At 40.1% G+C, this 24927-nt stretch overlaps 1 protein-coding gene and 1 long non-coding RNA gene across 2 annotated transcripts in view; one reads left to right on the top strand and one right to left on the bottom strand.

The window, feature by feature from the left end:
* The window catches only part of fam133b (family with sequence similarity 133 member B), a 41325-nt gene extending 20618 nt beyond the window's left edge, over positions 1–20707 (bottom strand). Inside the window, exons 1-4 of the mRNA XM_087987045.1 lie at positions 20579–20707; positions 16317–16414; positions 3073–3151; positions 2005–2079 (exon numbers count right to left, since the gene is read on the bottom strand). Coding sequence (XP_087843171.1) covers positions 2005–2079; positions 3073–3151; positions 16317–16414; positions 20579–20602 — 276 coding nt within the window. The 5' untranslated portion in view covers positions 20603–20707. The remainder of the gene's footprint in view (positions 1–2004; positions 2080–3072; positions 3152–16316; positions 16415–20578) is intronic.
* A 77-nt stretch (positions 20708–20784) lies between these two features.
* The window catches only part of LOC122549750 (uncharacterized), a 97589-nt gene continuing 93446 nt past the window's right edge, over positions 20785–24927 (top strand). Inside the window, exon 1 of the long non-coding RNA XR_006311653.2 lies at positions 20785–20868. This is a non-coding gene — a long non-coding RNA (uncharacterized LOC122549750). The remainder of the gene's footprint in view (positions 20869–24927) is intronic.

Below are 24927 nucleotides of genomic sequence, written 5' to 3'. Positions count from 1 at the left end.
CATCTTTGGATTGTGGGAGGAAACTACAGCACCCAGAGGAAACCCACACAGACATGGGGAGAATGTGCAAACTCCACACAATCGAACCCAGATCCCTGGTGCTGTGAGGCAGCATTGTAACTAGAGCTACCGTGCCACCTTAAGCAGCATTTAGACAGACACATCAGTAGGCAGAGAACAGAGGGATACAGACCACATCCAGGCGACGGGATTAGCTTAGAATAGCATCGTGGTTGGCACAGACATGGTGTGTTTAAAGGCTTGCTCCTGTGCTGTACTGTTCTATGACAAATAAGCACTCAAACTCATTAACATCTGCGGACTTGTGCAAAAGTTGGACAGCTATCCCACACACTATTCATGATATAGCTAGATCATCACACTCAATCATTTCTATCAACCAGTATATGAGCTAATAAGTAACAAATAACTTATCTCTGCTTGATATTCAATGACATTACCATCACTGAATCCTCACCACAAGAATTCTGGGAGGTATATAATTTACTAGAAACGTAACTGAGCCAGCCATATACAGAGAAACCTCCATTATCTGGCATTCGATTATCTGGATCTTGGATTATCCAGCAAGATCGCAAGGACACAATGCTTGGCTAAACTGTTATGCGGCATTCGATTAACTGATCGAAATACTCCCCGCCCATGTCCTTTGGATAATCAAGGTTCCTCTGTAAATACTGCTGCTGCAACAGGACCTCAGAGGGAAATACTCACCTTCTGACTCACTGACATTTGTCTACCAAAGACTAATTGAAGGGTGTGACGGAATACTTCCCACGTGCCTTGACGTGTGTAGCTGCAGCAACACTCGAAAAAGTTCAACACCATTCAAGACAAAATAGCTTGGTCGAGTTTGCACCCCAACCACCTTGGCTTGCACTGATGCATAGTGGCAACAGTGTGTACCAAAGTGCATTGCATTAACTCAGCACGACCCCTCCAACAGCACCTTCCAAACTTTCGACTGCTGCCCTTTCCTTTTAGGTATCACAGGAAGTCAACACCTGGAAGTTCCCCTTCAAGACACACACACCATGACAATTTGGAACTGTATCATTATTCCTGCAATGTTCCGAGTGAAAATCATGGGACTCCCCTCTAACAACATCGTGGATATACCTACATCAAGTGGACTTCAGCCATTCAAGATGAAAATTTATCGCCATCTTAAGGATAGGCAAGAAATGATGGCCTTGTAGTAATGTTCACAATCTAAAAATATCTGTAGAAAATACCCAAAAGGAAGGATAATTCTACTCAAGAAAATAACAGGAAGATAGCTAGACTTCTGGTAGAGTCCAGCAATATCCCTGCACACCTTCAAAGTTCTCTCATTTTAATTGTCAACCTGTCAAAGTTGCTAGGAGGGCAAAGAATATGCATGCTCCATCAATAAGAAATTTTAGTTATTCAGAAATCTGCTTAAGTAAGTTGAAAAATCTAAACCAGCTAATTGGACTCTGTATATTATGTAACTGGTACAGACAAAAAAAAAGATGACTTTGGCTTGATGTGGAGAGCATGGAAGCAGAAGAAAGCACCCAGAACAAAATGAATTCTGATGGGCAACTCTGAAGAAAACTTGTGGTAAGCAGATTTAAGGCACTGTCTAATGCAGAGAAGTTCAACAACCTAACATCTTCAAGTTGAATATAACATGATAAGTCTCATTGTAAAGTTTTAAAGCATCTTAATTATGCACCTCAGCCCAACTTTGAAAGAAATCTCACTATCAAATAATCACTAAGAACAGTTATTCTTACGCAGAAGCTCTTTCTTCACTCACTCTCAGTTTAGTCCTTCCTTTTGAACGGTTGGTAATAAGCAAATATGCCATTTAGGAATTTAATTGAGATTGTAGATTCATTTTCATTAGAACCTTGCAGAAGACAGAATTTAATTCTCAGCTTTGAATGCAAGCACAAAGCATAATGACTAAGCCCACCCATTATTTAGATATTTACAGATTTAAGTAAGCTTTACCTCTCTCTTTTTAGATGAACTTTCACTTCCACCAAGCTTCTTTTCTCTGTTTTTCTCAAGCTCTCTCCTCCATTTCTGAAGATAGTAAAACAAATAATTAGGTCAAAAAATTAGACAACTGTCACATTCTATTAAAATATAAACTATTATTCAGAACTGCTATATTACCAACAATTTTAATAGATCTCTGACAGTATTTGCATTACCTACCTATTGCACTGACATCACTGCCATGACTTTATTTTAGATTTACGGTATTGAAAGTGTGGGCACCTGCTGCAACTATTTGAACACAAATAGCATAAATTTTTCAAACAACATATTTTAATTGTAATTCATTGAGATCTGTGCTCTTATATTTTTATTATCTTATTGAAGCAGTATGCATGGTGATGAAAATCACACAAAGTTGAATTTCTCATAATAATGGAGCAATACATTAAGGCAGAAACTGTACATGTTAATGCCTGCTTTTGAAGCGATTAGAGCTCACTAATTTAAAAAGTAAATCAGTTGACAGCTTCTGGTGACTCCAAACGTGGAACTTAGGAAGCTGATGTTAGAGCTATCCTGCTGCTCCTGAAGCTTCATTTTAACCGTATCTTGCTGAGGGACTGGGCACTGAACATAATATTGAAATGAGACTAAAGTAAAAGGTCCTTACACGACACATCTATGACATTAGTTAGAAAAATTAGGATTTATCTTTTCTAGTAGTCAAGCTTTTTTTAAATTGTGCGGACAAACTTAATTTCTGATAAACAATTTTTTTGGCATTGAAAATTAACAACATTCAACTACCACCAAACAAAATCTAAGCAACATGTTGAAGCTACTTAGGAGAAATGAACTGCATCACCAAGAATCATTCTTACTCTACACAACACATTTGATTTATTCAGAATAATAAATTCTCTACAACATTACTTGTCAGGGAAAGTAAAACTTGTGATAATCTGAAATTAGAAAAAATGAATGCATTTAAAATTTTGCAAACAAAACTGCTTAATTACCAACAAGCTAGTTGATGGTATTTTTCATATAGTCATGCTATAAAGTGTAACAAACCTCATTCATTTTCTCTTCAAAATCTGCAAGAGCTTTTGAACCTTTCTTTTTTTTCTCAAGCTGCTCTTTTAATTCTTCCCTGGAAGGATACAAAACAGATACTTTCAAAAGCAATGCTAACAAATATTTATATTAAATAATGAGAATCAGAGCACTCTCTTTAGATTTAACATCTTCTTTGAAAGCAGGCCACATTATGCACTGGTTTATTGAAATCCAAATGGAGAACCAGAAGTACAACTATCCTAACTAAAGCACGCAAACTCCAATTATTGCCACCCCAGGAATATGTTGGGTAAGTTTATAATTTGAGGAGAAAGTGAGGTCTGCAGATGCTGGAGATCAGAGATGGAAATGTGTTGCAGGTTCCTGAAGAAGGGCTAATGCCCGAAACGTCGATTCTCCTGTTCCCTAGATGCTGCCTGACCTGCTGCGCTTTTCCAGCAACACATTTCCATCTAAGTTTATAATTTGACTGCAATAAACATGAAAATTGTTATACAATTTATTTTATCCAATTCTGCAGCAATACAGCTACTCAGTACTCGATAAAAGAGCACATCTGAATTAGGTATTTTCTACACAAATACCAAAGATTAACCAACAATTGAACACATGAATTAGGCATAGATCCTTGAAGTTACTTTGCCATTTAATAGGATTACAGCGGATCTGAATACTCTACATTCCCACCCACCCTGACAGTCTCTCATTCCTGTTTATCAAGAATTTAAGTTTGCCTTAGAAATGTTCAAAGATTCTGCTGTTACTGCCTTTTGTGTTCTAAAGACTGAGAGAAAAAAAAATCATGTCTTAAATGGGCAACCCTTTAATTTAAAACAGTGATCCTAGCCTTAGGTTTTCCCACAAGAGGAAACATCTTTTCCAATCCACCCTATCACAGGACAGAAGATATAAAAGCTTATATAGAATCAATAAAATATGGAGCTGGAAAAAGCACAGCAGGCCAAGCAGCAGAGGAGCAGGAGAGTCGACGTTTCGGGCAAGACCTTTTAACAGGAGCCTGCTTAACCTGCTGTGCTTTTTCTAGCTCCACATTTTATCGACACTGACTTTCCTGCATCTGCCGTCCTCAATATTTCCATAGAAGTTTGCATACACATACAAACAGATTCAAGAACAGCTTCTTCCTCGCTGTTATCATACTTTTGAATGGATCTCTTTAATGTTAATGTTGATACCTCTGCACCTTCTTGGCAGTTGTAACATTGTATCCTGCACTCTGTTGTTACCCTGGTGCACTTGCATAGTACGATCTGCCTGTAAAGCACAGAAGACCACTTTTCACTGTACCTCAGTACACATTTCATTGGAGGCAGTTCTGTGTAGGTAAATGAGGATGATTCCTGGTAATGGAGGGATTGTCTTATGAACAAAGGTGTGACTCTACTCACTGGAGTTTAGAAGATAGAGAGACAATTTTATTGAAACATATAGGATTCTTAAGGTGCTTGACAGGGTCAATGCTGAGAGGATGCTTCCTCTCATTGGAGTTTCTAGGACGAGAGAGCATAGTCTCAGAACGAAGAGGTGCCAATTTAAGACCGAGACAGAGTCACAGAGTCATACAGCACAGAAACAGACCCTTTAGTCCAATTCATCCATGCTGACCAAGTTTTCCAAAGTAAATGAAGCTTCTCTGATATAGACTCAGTGGGCCGAATGGCCTACTCCTGCTCATGCTCGTATTTTCAATTTTCCTAAGTGTTCTTACATAGAAAGACCGCTCCTGAGCAAATCCAACATTGAACTTATTCGAGGTCACTTACTTGTAATCAAGGGAAATAATCTAAAATATATCTTCCCACTACCCAAAATAAAACTAAGAGAAGGAAGGAACAGAAACAGGCTACAACAGTGGGTCTGCCAGGGTGGTCCTGTTTATGGATTTTAGCAAGGATGTGGAATCGGGCTGTGCAATTAGGGGATTATGATGTGGGAAGCTGTAGAGGGGCCACCAAATCTCTTTAGACACCAGCACTTCCCCACCCTCTCACCATTCAAGAAACATTACATATTTCAGATTTTTCTATTGAGAACGATATCCTCAGCGTTATTCATATTACATTCCATCTACCATGTTCTTGTCTGGCCACTTAGCCTGTCCTAAATCACTTGAAGTCTCCTTGCACTCTCCTAATTCACATTCCAACCTTGCTTTGCATCATCAGCAAAGTTGAAAATAATATATTTAGGAAACATATTACTTCATTGGAGACAGCATGGGTCCCTGGCGCTGTGAGGCAGCAGTACTAACCACTGAGCCACTATGCTACCCATGAATTCTTAAGGGCTAAACAGGGCCAGTGCTGAGAGGATGTTCCCCCTCATGGGAATTTCTAGGACCAGAGATCATAGTCTCAGAATGAAGAGGTGCCAATTTAAGACTGAGAGGAAGTGCAATTTCTTCTCTCTGAGGGCGGAGTATCTTTGGAACTCTTTACCTCAGACAGCTGCAGAGGCAGAGTCTGTGTGTAAATCTGAAGCTGACATAGATAGATTTTTGATCAAAAGGGAAATCAAGAGATATGGGGAAAGGGCAGGAAAGTGGATGCATGCAATGTCTGATAAACCATGATGCTTTTGAATAGTGGAGCAGGATGGAGGGGCCTAATGGCCTATTTCTGTACCCATTTCTTACAGTCTTTACCACAAGCGCGCGCAGGTGCCCACATCCAAATAATTTCTATAGATTATGGAACAGCTGTGGCCAAGCACTGACCCTTGCACTAGTAACAGTCTACCATCCAAATAATGATTCATTTACTTCTACTCTCAATCCACCATATCTATATCCTCTCCCATCCCACACACTCTAATTTTATTTACTAACCTCCTGTTTGGGACCTCATTGAGCGCCTTCTGAAATCCAGTTACATCAAAGGCATTGGTTCTCCTTTATCTAAGCTACAAGTAGCACCTTCAAGTGCAACAGGTTTGCCAAACATGATTTCTCTTCCGAAAATCCATAATGACTCTCCCCAAACATACTTTTTTTTGTCCATTTACATTTTTTTTACAATAGATACCAAAGTTTCACATCAAAAGATTGGAAAATTAACAGATTTTTAGTTCTGTTTAGTTTCGGTATCACTTCTTAAAAAGTGGGGGATGTATTTGCTATTTTCCAATCTGCAGGAACATTTGTAGAATCTAAAGAGACTTGAATACTGTGGACTACCAATGCATCCACTATCCCTACAGCCACCTCATTCAATTCTCTGAGATATAGCTCAACTGTTCAAGAAATTTAACAACATTCATGTAATTAATTTTGAGTACTTCCTCTTAAATTATACTAATTTCTTTCAAATTCTCATTTTCACATCATTGCTGATTAGTTTGGTTAGAAAACAGATTGAATTAGAATTTTCTGTGCCAACTGAAAAACACAGTTTCTGGATATGTAAATAAAAGCAAAGTACTGCACACTCTGAAGATCTGAAATAATAAAGTAGTGGAGAAACTTCGCGGTATGGCAGTGTATGTGGAGAGAGAAACAAAGTGAAAGCTCCAAATCCAATATGACTCTTGTTTGGAACCCTGGGAACTTTGTGTTCCAAAGAAGTCATTTTCGACTCAAAATGTTAAAGCAAATCTCTCTCCACAGACAGTGCCATACCTGCCGTGTTCCTCCAACGCTTTGTTTTTTATGTTGGATGTGCACACATGGGAGCAAAGTCATGCTAATCTAAGAGATGGCAAATGCCAAAATTATCTGCAAATTAAAAACGCTTTCAGTTCATTAAATGAAGGTTCAACAAGGCAGCTCACTACCACCTTCTCAAGAGCAACGAGGGTCAGGTAATAAATTACAGCCATTTAGCGATTCCCATATCCCTTGGGTGATTAAAAAATTGCCTGAAATCTGAAAAACAGGAAGTGTCATTTATAATTGCAGTGTAGGTGACACAAGGCAATGACATATCAGAGCACAGTGACTATTCCTGTTGGCACACGAATATTTCTTCAGAGTTAATATTCCAAAATTGACTTCATTGTATCATAAAAACAATGCTTTGCTGATGGCTTAGCAATTTCAAGAATTGAATAACCTAGGCACAGAGACAGGAAGCCTTCTTGTCTAAATCAGCTGATAACTGATAGGTGTATTAAAGTTGGCTTGCGTGCTCAAAAAGAGGGTGAACAAAATAGTCAGAATCCTGATTGTTATCCAGTTATCCCTACAGAAGGAGCATGCCATAAGGCCAGCTGTTGATGTGGTTGGCATGTATCTCTTGCAGTCTAGATTAGAGTGGTGCTAGAAAAGCACAGCAGGTCAGACAGCATCCGAGGAACAGGAAAATCGATGCTTCGGGCAAAAGCCCTTCATCAGGAATAGAGCTCTATTTTCCTGCTCCTCGGATGCTGCCTGACCTGCTGTGCTTTTCCAGCACCACTCTAATCTAGACTCTAGTTTCCAGCATCTGCAGTCCTTGTTTTTATCATGTATCTCTTGCATATCTTGATACATAATGTTAAGAATCCAAAATAAAAAATAAGGTGCTTGAGGGGAAAAGTTGCAGGGAAATACTCTATAAAGACAAAATTAAAAGCACTAAAATTGCATGCTCGTGGAAGTGGAGAAATAAATCTTGTGGCATAGATGCAGATCAATTTTAGGTGGGCTAATTTAGAAAGCGGTGATTTGAAAACAATGAACAAAATCAGGAGTCACAATGCGTAACTGTTCAATATAGCAAGCCTGAATAAGAACATTAGAACTAGGATAAGTGATTCAGCCCTTTGAGACTACTCTGCCATTTGATACGATCATGACTGATCTCACCTTGGCCTCACCTCCAATTTCCTGCCCAATCCCCACAACCCTTTAACAAATAACTAATTAAACATCTCTCCACCCGCCCTTGGAGCACTGGGGAACAGACAATACTGGATTTACTGTTGTACAATGAGGCAGACCTAATAAGGGAACTTAAGGTGAAGGAATCCTTAGGAGGTGGTGATCACAATATGCTTGCAGAGTAAATTCAATTTGAGAGTGAGAAGATAGAATCAGAGGTAATGGTATTACAGCTGAATAAAGGCATGAGGGAGGAGCTGGGTAAAATTGACGGAGAGAAGCCTAGCAGGAGTTTCTGGAAGTAATTCAGGTGATATAGCAGAGATTCATCCCAAGAAAATTTAACATGGTACAGGGACGATGAGACAATCATAGCTGACGAGGGAAGTCAGGGATAGCAAAAAGCAAAAGCATATAATGTGGCAAAGGGCAGTGGGAAACCAGAGGATTGGGAAGCTTACAAAGACCAACAGAGGACAACAAAAAAAGGAGGAAGATTAAATATGAGGGTAAACTATATCCAGTAATATAAAGGAAGACTGTAAGAGTTTCTTTAGATATATAAAGGGCAAAGAGAAAGGCAAAAGTGGACATTGGGCCACTGGAAAATGACACTGGATAGATAGTAATGGGAACAAGGAAATGACTGAGAGACTGAATAATTACTTTACGTCAATCTTCACAGTGGAAGACATGAGTAATATCCTAAAAATTCAAGAGCAATGAGGCAGAGCCAAGTATGGTGGTCATCACCAAGGCAAAGGTGCTAGAAAAACTGAATGGCCTGAAGGTGGATAAATCACCCGGACCAGATGGACCACACCCCAGTGTTCTAAGGGAGATAGCTGAAGAGATAGTAGAGGCATTAGTGGTGAACTTTCAGGAATTGCTAGAATTAGGGAGGGTCCCAGAAGACTGGAAAATTGCTAACGTGACACCCCTGTATAAAAAGGGAACAAGGCAAAAGATGAAAAATTATAGACCAATTAGCCTAACCTCGGTCATGGGTAAGATCCTGGAATCCATTCTGAAGGATGAGATTTCTGAATACTTGCAAGTGTATGATAAAATAGGGCAAAGGCAGCATGGTTTCATCAAGGGGAGGTCATGCCTGACGAATCTGATAGAATTCTTTGAGGAAGTAACAAGCAGGTTAGGGGGATCCAAGATGGCGGCGACCCAGTAAGTCCAAGTTTATAGTGCTCCTCGCAAGACTTGGGCAAAGTGAGCCTCCACCACACTACCAAATCATTTAAAATAGTTTTTAATTAACGTAATTAGTTGCTCAGTACTGAATTTAAACAATCTAATCTCCTGTAAAAATGACTAAAGGGAAGGGAGCCCGCAGTTCTCAGCAGGCAGGAACCCCTCCCGCACCCTCCCCAGCTGCAGCAGAGGCATCCTCAGCCACCTCTATGATGGCGAGTCTCATGGAAATAATTTCCAAACTTGAAGCGAAGATCGACGCCTTCATCGAAGAGTCCCGGAGCAGATGGAATTCGCTCTCGGCCACGCTACAAAAGCATGACCGAGACGTCGAGGAAATCAAACACCGAGTCGGAGCTAAAGGCCACGATCTCAGAGACTATAGCAGAATCAGACCAGGAAGGGGTGGAATGGGCCTACTGGGTTGCAAAACATGGGCCCGGCTCGAACCAGCACCCCTGCCCGGTCCTGTTCCGGCTGCAGAGCTACAAGGAGACGCAGATACTCCTTGTAGCCAAGGAATTTTTGGACTCTCTTAGATAAATTGTAAAAGTTAATTGATGTTGTTTTGCCCTCCCCCCACCCCCCTTTTTTTAAATTATGAATTCCTTTCATTACCTTACTGTTTAATATTATCTCCGGGGGGTGGGGAGAGGTGTTTATTTGTTCTCTACTTAGCGATTTTCTCCTCCCCCCTCCGTTTTTTTTATATATATAGGCCGGGGGGGGGGGGCTAGTTAGTGTTGGTGGGGGGATGTGGTTACCTTATGCTATTTTATCTCTGGCTTTAGGAGTGGGGTTGTTTTCCCATTATTTTATATTATATATTTAATTATTACTTGTTGAGACTGTAATTTTATAGTTATACATGTTTATACATGGTATTAACATTCCCAAATATATGCAGGTGTTGGTGTGGGGGGGGGGGGGGGTGTAGGGTGCTCACTGTTAACTCTAGCTCTGTAGTATATTTGAATTTTCTTCATCCTATCATGGGGTGCCTGAGTCAAGGGTGGGACACTGGTTGGGAGAGGATATGATGGGCTTTTGGAAAGGAAGTGATGCCCCCTGGGAACAAGGGGGAAAATCTCCATTTGAATACATTTTATATTTTTTTATTTAGAAATAGTTTTTTATTATATTGATGTGAGTGTATTAAAGAGCCTTTATTTTTGTGAATTTATTATGCACTGTGCTCCGGATGTTTTGGATAGGGTTTCTTCTCCCGAGGGGTCTCGGACTTACCCGGACAATTATGGTTAATTAGTCGGTTAAATGGTGCACCTGGAACGTCAAGGGGAGTAATTCACCAGTCAAAAGGAAGAAAATATTATCAAACCTCAAGAAAGGGTTGATATAGCTCTCCTACAGGAGACAGACTTATTGGATAAAGAACACTTGAAATTATGACAGGGTGGATTTGATCAGGCCTTCTTTTCTTCCTTCAGCTCAAAAAGTAGGGGAGTTGTTATCCTTATTCGGAAGAATCTCCCTTTCAAAATCCTAAATCAGATAAAAGATGAATCTGGATGATATATTCTGATTAAAGCCCTTATAAATGGAGAGGAATATGGGATCTTAAATCTGTATTGTCCCCTGGCACATCCTTTTAAATTTATAACAGAAGCCTTCTCAAAATTGATGGCTCTCGGTGCTCGTCATACAATTATAGGGGGAGATTTTAATTGTATTATGGATCCGGAAATACATAGGATTCCCAAGAGTACTGCAGGAGTATTCCCCAGATCCAGACAATTGGTGGATTTGAACAAAGAATTAGGACTAGATGATGTATGGAGATGCCTTCACCCATAGGGCAGAAATTTTTCTTTTCACTCCAATCCACATAAATGTCATACCAGAATTGATATGTATTTTGCCTCCTCGATTTTTAAATATTCTATATCATCCTGTAAAATAGGCAGTATAACAATTTCTGATCATGCTGCTGTATATATGGAAATCAAGGCGAGGAACAATGAGACATCCCTCCCGCATTGGCGTATGGATCCCTTCCTGATGAAAAAGATAGTAAATTTGTAAAGCACTTCTTTCAAGAATTTAAAACTTTTTTAGAAATTAATTCAGGTACGGCGAGCAACCCATCAATGATGTGGGAGACCTTCAAAGCTTACGCGCAAGGTTTGATCATTTCATACGCAGCGACCCAGAAAAAATTAAAGGGAGAACAACAGCGTCAGCTCGAAGCTCGCTTAAAAGCGGCTGAAACAGCACACGCTGACAGACCTTCAATTATCAAATTACAAAGGATTACGGCCCTTAGGGCAGCTTTAAAACACCATGCTTACCCAAACAGCTGAGGGGGAAATATTATTTGCAAAACAAAGGTTATATGAATTCAGGGCCCCCCTGAACTTTCGAATTGGCACAGAATAATCATGGAATTCCTTACAAATATGGTGCACCAAAAAACCGAATTATTCCTTAAAATATGGCAGCCCTTCTTGAATTATACAAACACAGATATTTTGGCCATCTTAACAAGGGCTTTTATTTAATTGAGATGGCGAACCTGGCTGGTCCGGGGCCCTTTGGGAGAGGAATCCCGTATGAATATGGGTTTTGTTATGATTTGATGTTAACACATTCCGAGCATGTATCTCACTACTCAATTTCTGTGTTATCCGTCGGTTTTTTTTCCCTGAATAATTTAAGAGATTTAATCATACACTCTGGTTAGTTGTAGGTTAGATTAGTAGTTAGTTGAGTTTTGTTTTTTTTCTCTCGGTATCTCTTTTTTTCTGTTTGATAGATTTTGGTTTTTAGTTATTTAAGATTTAATTGTATATCAATGTTTATACTTGGATTTTTTTTTTATTTGCAAACTTGCAAAAATATGTTAAATTTTCAATAAAAATATCTATAAAAAAAAAGCAGGTTAGACCAAGGAGACCCAGTGGATGTTATCTTCAAGAAGGCCTTTGACAAGGTCCCACATAGAAGCTAATGAGTAAGATAAGGGCCCATAGTGCCAGAGGCAACGTGGATAGAAGCTTGACTGTCTGACAGAAAGCAGAGAATGGGGATAAAAGGGTCCTTCTCAGGACACAGCCGGTGACAAGTGGTGTTCTGCAAGGCTCAGTGTTGGGACCACAACTTTTCGCCTTATACATTAACGATCTAACTAACATTACACGTGGGGACATCACCCACCATGTATGTGGCAGGTACTCATGTGACTCGGCCAACATTGTCTATCTCATATGCTGCAGGCAAGAATGCTCTGAGGCATAATAGCTTCTGCTTGGTCTCGCCAAGGTATGACAAAGAATGAATGGACTCCACACAATAATTGCCAGAGAGGAATGTTCCCTCCTAGTCAGGGGACACTTCAGTGATCAGGGACATTTGGCCTTGGATCTTCAGGTGACCATTCTCCAAGGTGGACTTTGGGATACGCCACAACGCAGAGTGGCCGAGCAGAGGTTGTTAGCCAAGTTCAATACCCATGATGATGGCCTCAACCAGGACCTTGGGTTCATGTCATACTACAGGTGACCCCACTACATCATACACACATGCATACACTCTTACACACACACACACAAAGTCTATGGGGTGAATTTGCATTTGCAGATTTGTAATTGCGGATACATTCTATTTTGTTCAAAAAGCACACAATCTGTAGGCAGTCAATCCATGTAACATTTTATAAATTCCTACTCTGGAAACAGAACCTGTCTGACTCAAAATTGGGAAAAGACAGACTCTAACCTCACATCTTTAATGCATTGTCTGATCTGCTACGTGACTTTTTTTATGTAAAACCTTAAGTTATCTCAAAAGTGTGATTTGAAAGAAGTTCTTGGTTTTACATATTAATAAAGTGAAACCTGCAACCCATTGTAAAAGATGAAAGATTTAACAGCAATCTAGGCTTGTTCAACATATCGTATCAGCTGCATGCATGACACTGTCATCATTTGCTATAAGTTGTGTCTTATGATCCTGCTCTATAGCTACCTTAAGGAGCAGTGCCCAAATAAACCTGTTGGGAGTATAACCTGGTGTTGTGTGATTTTTAACCTTGATATAGATGAAGGTAATGAAGGCAATAAAGGCATTCTGTATCATCTGCAGACTTAGCCAAAGATTGCTACTTATCCCTTTACCTTTGAGGCGGTGGGGAGGCTACAGAATGATTTGCACAGCTTAGGAGAGTGGGCAAAGAAGTGATAGATGGAGTACAATTTGGGAAAGAGTGAGGTCATGCACTTTGATAGGAAAGAGACATGGGCTATTTTCTATATGGGGATAAAATTCAGAAGCCTGAAGTGCAAAGAGACTTGGGAGTTCTAGTCCAGGATTCTCTCAAGGTAAACTTGCAGGTTGTGTCAGTAGTTAAGAAGACAAATGCAATGATGGTATTTAGTTTGAGAGGAGTTGAATATAAAAGTAGGCATGTGCTTCTGATTCTCCATAAGGCTCTAGTCAGATCACATTTGGAGTACAGCACACAGTTTTGGGGCCCATATCTCAGGAAGGATGTATTGGCCCTGGAGCATGTTCAGAGATGGTTCACAAGAATGGTCCCAGGAATGAAACACTTAACATATGAGAAACGTTACTGATCTCATAGTTTATGCTCAATGGAGTTTAAAAGTATGAGGGAGGATCTAATTGAAACATACAGAATACTGAATGGCCTGGACAGAGTTGGTGTTGGGAAGAGGTTTCCATTGGTAGGAGAGACTAGGACCCAAGGGCTTAGCCTTAGAGTAAAAGGAAGGCCTTTTAGAACGAAGATAAGGAGAAACTTCAGCCAGACAAGTTATGGTGAATCTATGGAATTCATTTCCACAGAAGGCTGGGGAGGCCAGGTCATTGAGTATGTTTAAGACTGAGATAGATAGGTTCTTGAATATCAAGGGGATCAAAGGTTACAGGAAGAAAGTGGGGTTGAGAAACTTATCAGCCATGATTGAATGGCGGAGCAGACTCAATGGGCGGAATAGCCAAATTTCTGCTCCTATGTCTTATGATCTTAAGTTTATTCTTTATTCCTGCATCTACTACACTCTGGGGCAGCAAATTCCACTGATTCACAATCCTTCAAGAATGTGATTCCTCCCCATCGGTTTTAAATCTGCCGTCCTTTAGCCTAAAATAAATGGAATCTCATTCAAGATTGCCCCACAAGGGGAAACATCTATGTTACATCTACCTTGTCAATTCCCTTGAGCATCTTGCATACCTCAATTAGATTTCCTTTCATCTTTTGAAAGACAAGTATAAGCCTAAACTACTCAATCTCACCTCATAAGATACGCCTCTCATCGTGAATTAATCTTGCAAATTTTCTCTGAATGGTGTCCAAAGCAATTACATCCTTAGTCAAGTAAGGGGATCAAAACTGCAAGTTGCACTCCAGGTGCAATCTCGCCATTGCCTTGTACAAATGAAAGACATATCTCACATGGTGAGATCGAGTAGTTTAGGTATATATTTGAAGAGTATAAATTGCTATTAGAAAAAAAAAGTCTACATCATTATTTAAAATATTGCATCTCTTTACAGATGATGCAATGCTGATGATACTTTTAAAAAAGTTAAAGAATGGGATCCTTTCCAGCACAAAGACCCTGAAAGGACTCAGTCTCTGCACAGTACTAAGCCCTGATAGTTATGGCGAGATGGTTTTTGCACTCCAAGGGCTAAATTACAAAGCATGATTACACAAATTCTGGTTGTATTCCCTGGAAGTTAGAAGGTGAAGAAATAATATGAGTGAAGGTTTCAAGATAATAAAAGAAACAGGTCAAGATAGAGAAACTACATTGTTGGAGTAATGTAGTTACTATACATTATAAACTAAAAAATAAAGATAGAAATTTCAAGAGTGGAATCAGGGAACATTTTTCCACACTGTATAATAAAACGTTGGAACTATCTTCTATAAACAGCAATTGATATCAAAAAAATCCAAGATCAATTGTGTAGTTGAATAAACACATTAAGGGATGTGGGGAAGAGATGACAGAGCTGGGTCTCAGGACAGGTGTGATCACTTTGAATGGCTTGAGGGATTGAATGGTTTGTTTTGTCCTTGTGCTGTAAATCTTTCCCTTCTCAGTCAGTTCCACAGCAAATGAATATGATAAATTCATTTTCAGACCATCAAGAACTGTTAAACCTGGGAATCAGGACACAAGAAAGTTTGCAGTTGCAAATATTATAAAAAATGTATAACCTAGTTGTAAATAGCCCATTATATTTTTCAGATCAACCTCTGCTTTCAATAAAGGATGCACTTTGAATAAAGTGTCATTTGGATTTTAATTCTGGACGACAAACATTTCACAATCTTTCACAGATTGGATAAAAAAAACTTGTTAAAATGTTGGTGGGTATGATGACTAGACAAGAAATCATGGAATTCAAACTTGACACCTCCCTCAACTCTCCAATTTATAATGCTATCTTTATGCCTCATTCTTTGACTGTCTTCAGGATTTGGCATGGATCCTGGTAAGAGTCTTCATGCTACATGCACTCTCCACCAATGAAGACATATCACAATCGTTATCCCAAATAAAAACCCAATTATTAGCCCCAATTCTTTCCTCTCTGCACTGTAGCAGGTACATCAGCTAAATGACAATACACATCACTGCCTTTAAAACCAAGGATGCTTACCAAAAAATGAATATGGTTCATTGAAACAGCAAATGGCTGATGTAAATCAGTTAATGTTTTCACATATTTAACAACACAAGTTGTAATGGAACAAATGAACAATTCTAGCAGCAGATCTGAATGTGCACAGTGTTCCCATGTGGTATGACGTGGAATTCAAATTGAAATGGCTTAGCATTACTAGATGAAAGTCAATGCACTCAGCTGTAAAGACCAAGTATCCATTTTAGAAAGTCAGAACAACTGCAAGAAAGGTTAAGCCAGAATCAATTTTGTTTTCTTATTGCAAATAATTAATGAATCAAAAATAATTTAAAACTTTTAGGACTATATTTCAAGTCAGTTGGTAAGTTACAATATAATCTTTAGTAATAAAAAGTACATTCTAAACTAACAGTTTGTCATGTTTTTGGACAAATTGCTATGATTTTATTATTTGCATTGATATTCATTTGATATTGAAGCATCACAATCTCATCACTCCTCACAACAACAAAGAAATGTAAGACATCAAATTCAAATAAGGAAAAAGTGGAATAATTCCTATCCTTCTTACCAAGTAGGTCTTGGTCGACTCAAGTAATCTTGTATAGAAGGTCCTGAAGAAGGTGCAGGGCCTCGAGCTCTTGCAAGAGCCACTGGATTAATAAAGGCCTAAAAATGTGAGGAAGACTTAGACAACTGCACCAGGAATTTGTAAATACTAAACAGTAAAACAAAGCTATTGCCAAGCCATTTGGTTATGCAAAGCAAGATGCCTCTACCACTAATAACTTATGCCGATGACTTAGTATTTAGAAAGACTTTTTTATAATTCACTTACCTTTTAAGTTTGCCTCTCATAGTAAAAATGTTATCGAAGCAAGATTCAACAAAGATGACAAATTTCATTGGAAACATTAAAACCTTTGGAAGAGGTTTACCCATCTTGTCTGATGGATGACAGTCACCAGTGCTAGTAATAGCTCTGGGATACATCGGCAGCTAGAATGGCAAGATTCACAAGTACCTGCTTGGCTTTAAATTTGTTTCTTGCAATTTCAGAAAAAAATGTATTCTCGTGATCTCAATTACAACTAACTTCTGTTACTCATCTTTCCTGCAATATTAATGCAGCAGTGAGCTGTAGGGCATCCTTTACTCCATAGCTGTGGACCAAAATTTGACATTTGTTACTATAATGTGGTGGGATCATTAGTGGTGTATATATCTCTGTAATATACAACATGTAATATACAACATAAGAACATTAGGATGAATAAAGCTGCTGTATAAAAATGAGCAGCAGATGCAATAGTTGAAAGAAGAGCCAAATCACCAAAGGATGGTTACTGGTATATGTCTTTGGATGCAGTCAGCAACCACAAATTTGTTCCTGGTTGCCACAGTTGTTTTCCATGTCCACAGCACATCAGATTTGCAGTGGTTGGCCACAACGGTCCACTTACATGATGTACCAGTAAATAAAGGAGAAATTAAAGATTTGTAGAGATGAGTGAGTGTTGAAGATAAGGGATAATGATGCAGTCAGATACTGTCACAGGCCAGCATTCAGGTCATTCAGAATACAAGTTATTCAATAATGGACATGAAACAGGAATATTGCCTTTTCTTTATTTTTTTTCTTTGGATAGAGGGTGCTGGCAGGACCAGCATTTACTGACCATTCTTAAATTACCCTCGAGAAGGTGGTAATGGCTTACAGAATTGCTAGATGTGATGTGAAGAGGGATACCACGAGGTGGTCCACGATCTTGACCCAAAAACAATGAACGAACAATAGTTTCAAGTCAGGGTAATGTGAATTGGGTAATTGGAGGGGGGGGGGGGGGGGGGGGGGTAATCTTGGTTCCCATCTACCTGTAGCCTTTGTTAAAATGGGTGAGGGGCTTTGGGTTAAGAAAATACTGTTGAAAGAAGTTTCCCAAGTTGTTTTATATTAGGGTGTACACATTGCTGCCACGAGATGCTGGTGAAAGAAATGAATGCTCATTTGGCGAATAGGATATTAATCAAGGACATATTGAGACACCAAAACACTCATATTAGTTAATTTTATACAGTCAGTGATTAAGAAGCCTCTTCTGGAGTTTTATGTCTAGCTCTGGTTGCCTTGTTACAGGAAGGATATTATTAAGCTATAGAGGGTTCAGAAAGAATTTATCAGGATGTTGCTGAGAATGGACGGCTTGAGTTATAAAGTAGAGGATGGATAGGCTGGGACTTTTTTTTTACTGAAGTGCAAGATGTTGAGGGGTGACCTTATAGATGTTTATAAATTCATGAAGGGCATAAGGAGGTGAATGACAGGTGCCTTTTCCTCCAGCGAGGGGGTATTTTGAGGCTAGAGGGCATATTTTAAGGTGACAGGAGAAAGACTTTAAAAAGACATGGGGGCAATTTTTTTGTTTATTACACAGAGTGATTTGTATGTGGAAAGAACTTCCAGAGGAAGCGATGGAGGAGAGTACAGTTACAACTTTTAAAAGATATTTAGATAAGTATCTGAATAAGAAATGTTTGGGGGATAAGGATCATGCGGAGGCAAGTGGGACTAGTTTAGTTTGGGATTATGGTTGACTGTATGACTATGTCTTAGATATGGTAAAGAACTCAGCCAGGAAAGCAGAAAGTACAATAAACTCTCATATCAGGCACACATAGGGAGGTTGACTGCGTCAGCTCTGGCCAGGACTGCTCGTAATTACTATCAGCAAGGTTTGATCCAAAGGTGGTGGTGATGCTGGGGTGGAGGTGGTGGTGTCAGTGGCATGGGGGTGGTGGGGGCAGCAAGACAGACAGAGGCACTCCGGGTCAATATCTGGCTGCATGAGAATTGCGGTTAGCAAACTACTGGTTAATAGTTACTATAATCCTTCACACACCTGAATTATATCTTGAAGATGTGGCATTTGCTCTGGGGAGTCAGAAGTGAGTAACTTTCTACAGGATTATCTTCAGACCTTCTGTTGGACCCAGAACATTAATGAGTGGGTGCCTCTGTTAGGATTATGGCCAGTGGTAATCCCCAGAATATCAAAGGTTGGGTAATTCAGCAATGGCAACATTTTTGAATCTCGAACAGAGATGATTAGCAATGTTTGAGAAGAATTGTAGCTCAGGTTGAGGTTCAGGTTGTAAGTTTGCTTTCACACATTTTGTCACCATGCTAGGTAACATCATCAGTGAGCCTCCAGTGAAGTAACACCAGCACTTCATCAGAGGCTCACTGATTACATTACGTAGCATGGTGATTAAATGTCTGTAAGCAAACCTTCCACCTCAGCAATCAAATGTGCAAACTAGAGATGATTAGATTCTCTCGGTGAGCATAGTTGCTATCTAGCACTTGAGGCACATTAATGTCATTCACCACTTACCAATCCAAGCCTGAATGACCTAATCGGTTTTATAACAGCATAATTCCCCTGCTTTTGTACTTAATATCTCTATTTATGAAGGCCAAGGTACCATATTCTTTGCCAACTATTCTCACAAAGTAGTTCTACTATTATGCAATATTTATGTTCTTGTGTGACCCTGTGTAATACAAAAACCACACAATACAAATACACAGTGTTGGTGATGTAATGGCATTACATGCAACACACACTTTAGAAGTTCGCGTTTTAGAAAAAGGTCTCCTTATTCACCCAATTGTGTTACAGTCAATTCACATTAGTGAAAGATGCGTTATAACTGAACTGCCTGTATGGCCCGCTATCTTCAAAGATCCTCCCATCCTGCACACCACTTAGAACTATGCCATTAGGTATATATTTCCTCTCCATATGTTGTTACTACTTCACTTTTCAAATTCCACCGGCCACTTATCTGCCTATTTGAGAAGCTAGCTCTGCTTTGCTTCAGTCAATTGTCACACCTCCGTTTACTAACATTGGATAAATTTTAGAATATTACTATGTACTTCACTGCATGCGATTTATTTATATATAAAAATATATCAAAGTCATCACGGGTCATAGCATTGAGTCTTGAGATATACCACGTTCATATCTTTCGCTAGACCAAAAAACAATTTACTACAATATTACAGTTCTGAGGAAGGGTCACCAGAAACAAAATCCTTAACTCTAATTTCTCTCCAAAGACGCTGCCAAACCTGAACTTTTCCAGCAATTTGTTTTTGTTTGTAATTTACTGCTTCTGTACTAATATCCAGATTAGCGCTATTATTAGGCGAATCTGAGTATCATCGATCAGTTCATTTTATCCAGTCCTTTGTCAAACATATTCTTCAAGTCCATACTGACAACATCTAATTCTTCTCTTTCAAACTTTTCTGTTAACCAGAAAATTCGATTCAATCAAAATATGACTTTTATAAGCTCGTGCTGGCTCTTCTAAATTAACAAAATCTCTCTAAGTACCTGTTGATTTTTAATTCTCTTAATTATGATGTCAAAAAACTTCACCACCACCTGGTGTCAAACTGACAAGCAATATATGACCAGCAATATATTTAGGTCTCTTATTGGGTAAAGCTATCACAATTGCCATTTTCCAGGTTTCCGACATCTCCAACCACCCTCCTCCCACTGACTCCCCTATTCTGGGGGAAGATTATGGAAAGCCCTTCCGTTATCAACACCCTCACTTCCTTTAGCAACCTGGGATGTGGATCAGAGAGCAGCTCACCAGCCCCCAGCTCATCATTTCCTGCGCTGCGTTACAAACATCAGCCGCCGAATGTGCTTAAAGGGCCCCTATCTCCCATGGAGGGGCGTCAGGGGCTGTCACGGAGCCGGATAGCTGGAGACCCGGAAACAAGTTTAGGCCGCAGAGCTAACCACTCACCACTCGGTTATCCCGCTTGCCCATGTTTCCCGGACCACGGTCCGCAAATGCACAAGCCGAGCCCGACACCGTTCTCAACTGAAACCGGCAGCTGTCACGCCTGCGCAGCGCGGCCCAAGGACGCCGGAAGTGATGGCGACGGGAAACAGGACATGCACAGTGCAGGGCCGGCCGTTGGTATCGCCACTTCCGGTTTCTCAACGGTCCTTTTCGGCTCGTGCCGGGCTCGGAACGAAACTCCTTAATCCGTGTTAACGAACTTAAATAGTCTTTTTGGTGCTTGGATTCGGGTAAAAAAAACAATAACTGTTCTGAATAATTAGCGGTCGTTTGTTGTTTTGTTATAAAATTCACTCAAAGTATAGCTTGAACAAATACTTTCGGAGTGTGATGCTGCTGTTCCTCCAAATGAACTTGTAGCATCCCATGTCCGAACAAACGCTTGATACCCATTGGATTGCTTTTGAAATACTGTAAATCTTCATGTAATTCCAAGTTTCAAAAAAAAAGTTATTGGATAAGTGGCCGGAGAAGGTTCAATGAGACGTGAAGGTTCAATTGGGGCGATTGAGAGTTATAGGGTAGCCAGGAAGGACCTGAAGAGAGAGCTAAAAGCAGCAAGGAGGGGACATGAAAGGTCCTTAGTAGATAGGATTAGGGAAAACCCTAAGGCTTTCTATAGGTATGTTAGGAATAAAAGAATGACTAGGGTAGGAATAGGTCCAGTCAAGGATAGTAGGGGGAAGTTGCGTGTGGAGGCGGAAGAGATTGGGGAGACACTGAATGAATACTTTTCTTCAGTATTCACTCAGGAACAGGGCATTGTTGTCGATGAGAATACTGAGGCACAAATAAGTAGAATGGATGGCTTTGAGGTATGTAGAGAAGAGGTGTTGGAAATCCTGGAAAAGGTGAAAATAGATAAGTCCCCTGGGCCTGATGGCATTTATCCTAGGATTCTCTGGGAAGCAAGGGAGGAGATTGCAGAGCCATTGGCCTTGATTTTTATGTCCTCTTTGTCTACAGGAGTAGTCCCAGAAGACTGGAGGATAGCAAATGTGGTTCCCTTGTTCAAAAAGGGGAGTAGGGATAGCCCTAGTAACTATAGGCCGGTGAGTCTCACTTCTGTTGTGGGCAAAGTCTTAGAGAGAATTGTAAGGGATAGGATTTATGCACATCTAGATAGGAATAATGTGATCAAGGATAGTCAGCATGGTTTTGTGAAGGGCAAGTCGTGCCTCACAAACCTTATTGAATTCTTTGAAAAGGTGACGAAGGAGGTTGATGAGGGGAAAGCGGTAGATGTGGTATATATGGATTTTAGTAAGGCGTTTGATAAGGTTCCCCATGGTAGGCTACTGCAGAAAATACGGAGATATGGCATTGAGGGTGAGTTAGAGGTTTGGATTAGGAATTGGCTGGATGGAAGAAGACAGAGGGTAGTAGTTGATGGCAAAGTTTCTTCATGGAGTGCTGTCACTAGCGGTGTTCCGCAAGGATCTGTTTTGGGACCATTGCTGTTTGTCATTTTTATAAATGACCTGGAAGAGGGGTTAGAAGGTTGGGTGAGCAAGTTTGCGGATGATACGAAAGTCGGAGGAGTTGTTGACAGTGAGGAAGCATGTGGCAGGTTACAGCAGGATATAGAGAAGCTGCAGAGCTGGGCAGAAAGGTGGCAGATGGAATTCAATGTAGCTAAGTGCGAGGTGATTCACTTTGGGAAGAATAACAAAAAGATGGGGTACTGGGCTAATGGTTGGATACTTGGTAGTGTGGATGAGCAGAGGGATCTTGGTGTCTATGTACACAGATCTCTGAAAGTTGCCACCCAGGTAAATAGTGCGGTGAGGAAGGCATATGGCGTACTGGCTTTTATTGGTAGAGGAATTGAGTTCCGGAGTCCTGAGGTCATGATGCAGTTGTATAAGACTCTGGTACGGCCGCATCTGGAATATTGTGTGCAGTTTTGGTCGCCATACTATAGGAAGGATGTGGAGGCATTGGAACGGGTGCAGAGGAGGTTTACCAGGATGTTGCCTGGTATGGAAGGAAAATCGTATGAGGAAAGACTGAGGCACTTGGGGCTGTTTTCACTAGAGAAAAGAAGGTTTAGGGGTGACTTGATTGAGGTGTACAAGATGATTAGGGGGTTAGATAGGGTCGACAGTATGAACCTTTTCCCGCGTATTGAGTCGGGTATTACAAGGGGGCATAGCTTTAAATTAAGGGGGGGTAGATATAGGACTGATGTTAGGGGTAGGTTCTTCACTCAGCGAGTCGTTAGTTCATGGAATGCCCTGCCAGTAACAGTGGTGGACTCTCCCTCTTTATGGGCATTTAAGAGGGCATTGGATAGGTATATGGAGGATAGTGGGTTAGTGTAGTTTAGGTGGGCTTGGATCGGCGCAACATCGAGGGCCCAAGGGCCTGTACTGCGCTGTATTCTTCTATGTTCTATGTTCTATGTAGAATGCATCATTTTGATGCTGATGCTGTGTTTGATGGCGGCCAAGACGTTAAACTCACTTTAAACTATTGTGCCCGTGGATGTTTAGTGTCCATCTCCAGGCAATACAAGGTCGGTTTAGATTGTGCGCCGAGTGTTACTGAATCTACCACCAGTGCACAAATTTCACGTGATAAAACGCAAATGATGAAAACATTCAGGTCTGTTTTGGTTCATTCGTCCAGAATGAAGACTGTAACTGTCTTAATTGGAGCATCTGATGTTTAACAATTCCAGCATTTGAGTCACCAGTTTGTTTACTTTAGAGATGCTCAGTTACTTTGAAATTTTCAGTGAATGTGTGTTAGTCTATAAACCAAAACCAAACTGATAAAGGTGTTCAACGTGATTGAGTGCTTAGATATCCAGGCACCATCTAATTGAAACAAAAGCTATCTGGAAAGACCATAATTAACAGTACTGTTCAAAATGATAGAGTAAGTTAACATTCTGTCTATTACATTAGAAAACACCTTAATGTTTATTCTCATCTGCAAAATATGATCCAAACTGTTGTATGAGACAAACTTATCACCTAAACTGTCACTATACTAATATTTGTTGCTCATAGACAAAATGCATTGTTGCAAAACAATTTTATGCTCCATCTGCATTTACACTATTGTGGGATCTATCTTTTCTTATTCTTTCTATGGATAGTAGTATTATTGAATGGGCAAGGATTTATTACCCATCACTAACTGCAACGTGAGGTGGTGGTCTTCTCATGTTGAACTGCAGCATTTATGTACTAGTACACACAGTCTGTTAGGATTACCAGGATTTTAAGCCACAGATATAATTCCATTTCAGGATGGTGTGTAGATTGAAGGGGAACTTGCACATGTTGTTATCATGCATCTGCTAAATTTCTTCTTTAGGTACTGAAGTCCGAGGTTGCTTCAGAGCATTTTATCTCACTGTGCATCTACTGTTGAGGGAGTGAATGACCAAAGTGGCAGATGTGGTGCCAAAAAAGCAAGCCGCTTCTTGGATGCTGTCAAACTTTTTAGTCTTAGAGCTGCAATTAGCATGGTGTGGAGTTTCCCCAATTGCCTTCACTCATCTGTGACTCAAAGTTGCTCTTTGATCCTGGGCTTTCAGTTGGTGCAGTGCCACCAGTAGCTGGCAGCAATGATGAACATAACATCATGGCTGATCTTTTAGTGCACTCCACTTACTGCCTAGGAGAAAGTGAGGACTTCAGATCAAAGTCAAAATGTGTGGCACTGGAAAAGCTCAGGCAGCATTCAAGGAGCAAGAGAGTTGACCTTTTGAGCATAAGCTCTTCAGAAATGTCGACTCTTCTCCTCTGATGCTGCCTGACTGGCTATGTGTTTCCAGTGCTACACCTTTTGACTCCACTTGCCTGTCTGCTCATCATAACCCTTAATTCCCTTTACTGTTCAAAAATCTATTATCTTTGCCTTCAAAACATTCAGTGAGATATCCTCAACAGCTATTCATTGGGCAGGGAATTCCACAGATTCACAACCCTTTGGATGAAGAAGTTTGTCCTCAACTCAGCTCCTGTTTATTTTGAGGCACTGCCCCTTAGTTCTAGTTTCACCCACCAATGGAAACTGCTTCTATCTTGTCTATTCCCTCCATAGCTTTATGTTTCTAAGATCCCCTCTCATTCTTCCAAATTTCAATAAATATTGTCCCAGACTACTCAATCTCTCCTCATAAACCAACCATCTCAACTTTAGAATCGACCCTAGTGAACCTCCTCTACACCCTTTTTCAGTGCTAGTGCATCCTCTCTCAATAAGGAGACAAAAACTATACACATTTCTGTAGGTGTGCCCTCACCAGCATGCTGTACAATTGCAGTATAACC

This window comes from Chiloscyllium plagiosum, unplaced genomic scaffold (genome assembly GCF_037043375.1).
Source record: "Chiloscyllium plagiosum isolate Xiang-an unplaced genomic scaffold, Cpla_swu_hap1 HiC_scaffold_5, whole genome shotgun sequence".
In the NCBI taxonomy this organism is placed as follows: Eukaryota; Metazoa; Chordata; class Chondrichthyes; order Orectolobiformes; family Hemiscylliidae; genus Chiloscyllium; species Chiloscyllium plagiosum.
Note: the sequence above shows the minus strand (reverse complement) of the source record. Positions and strands in the feature narration are given on the sequence as shown.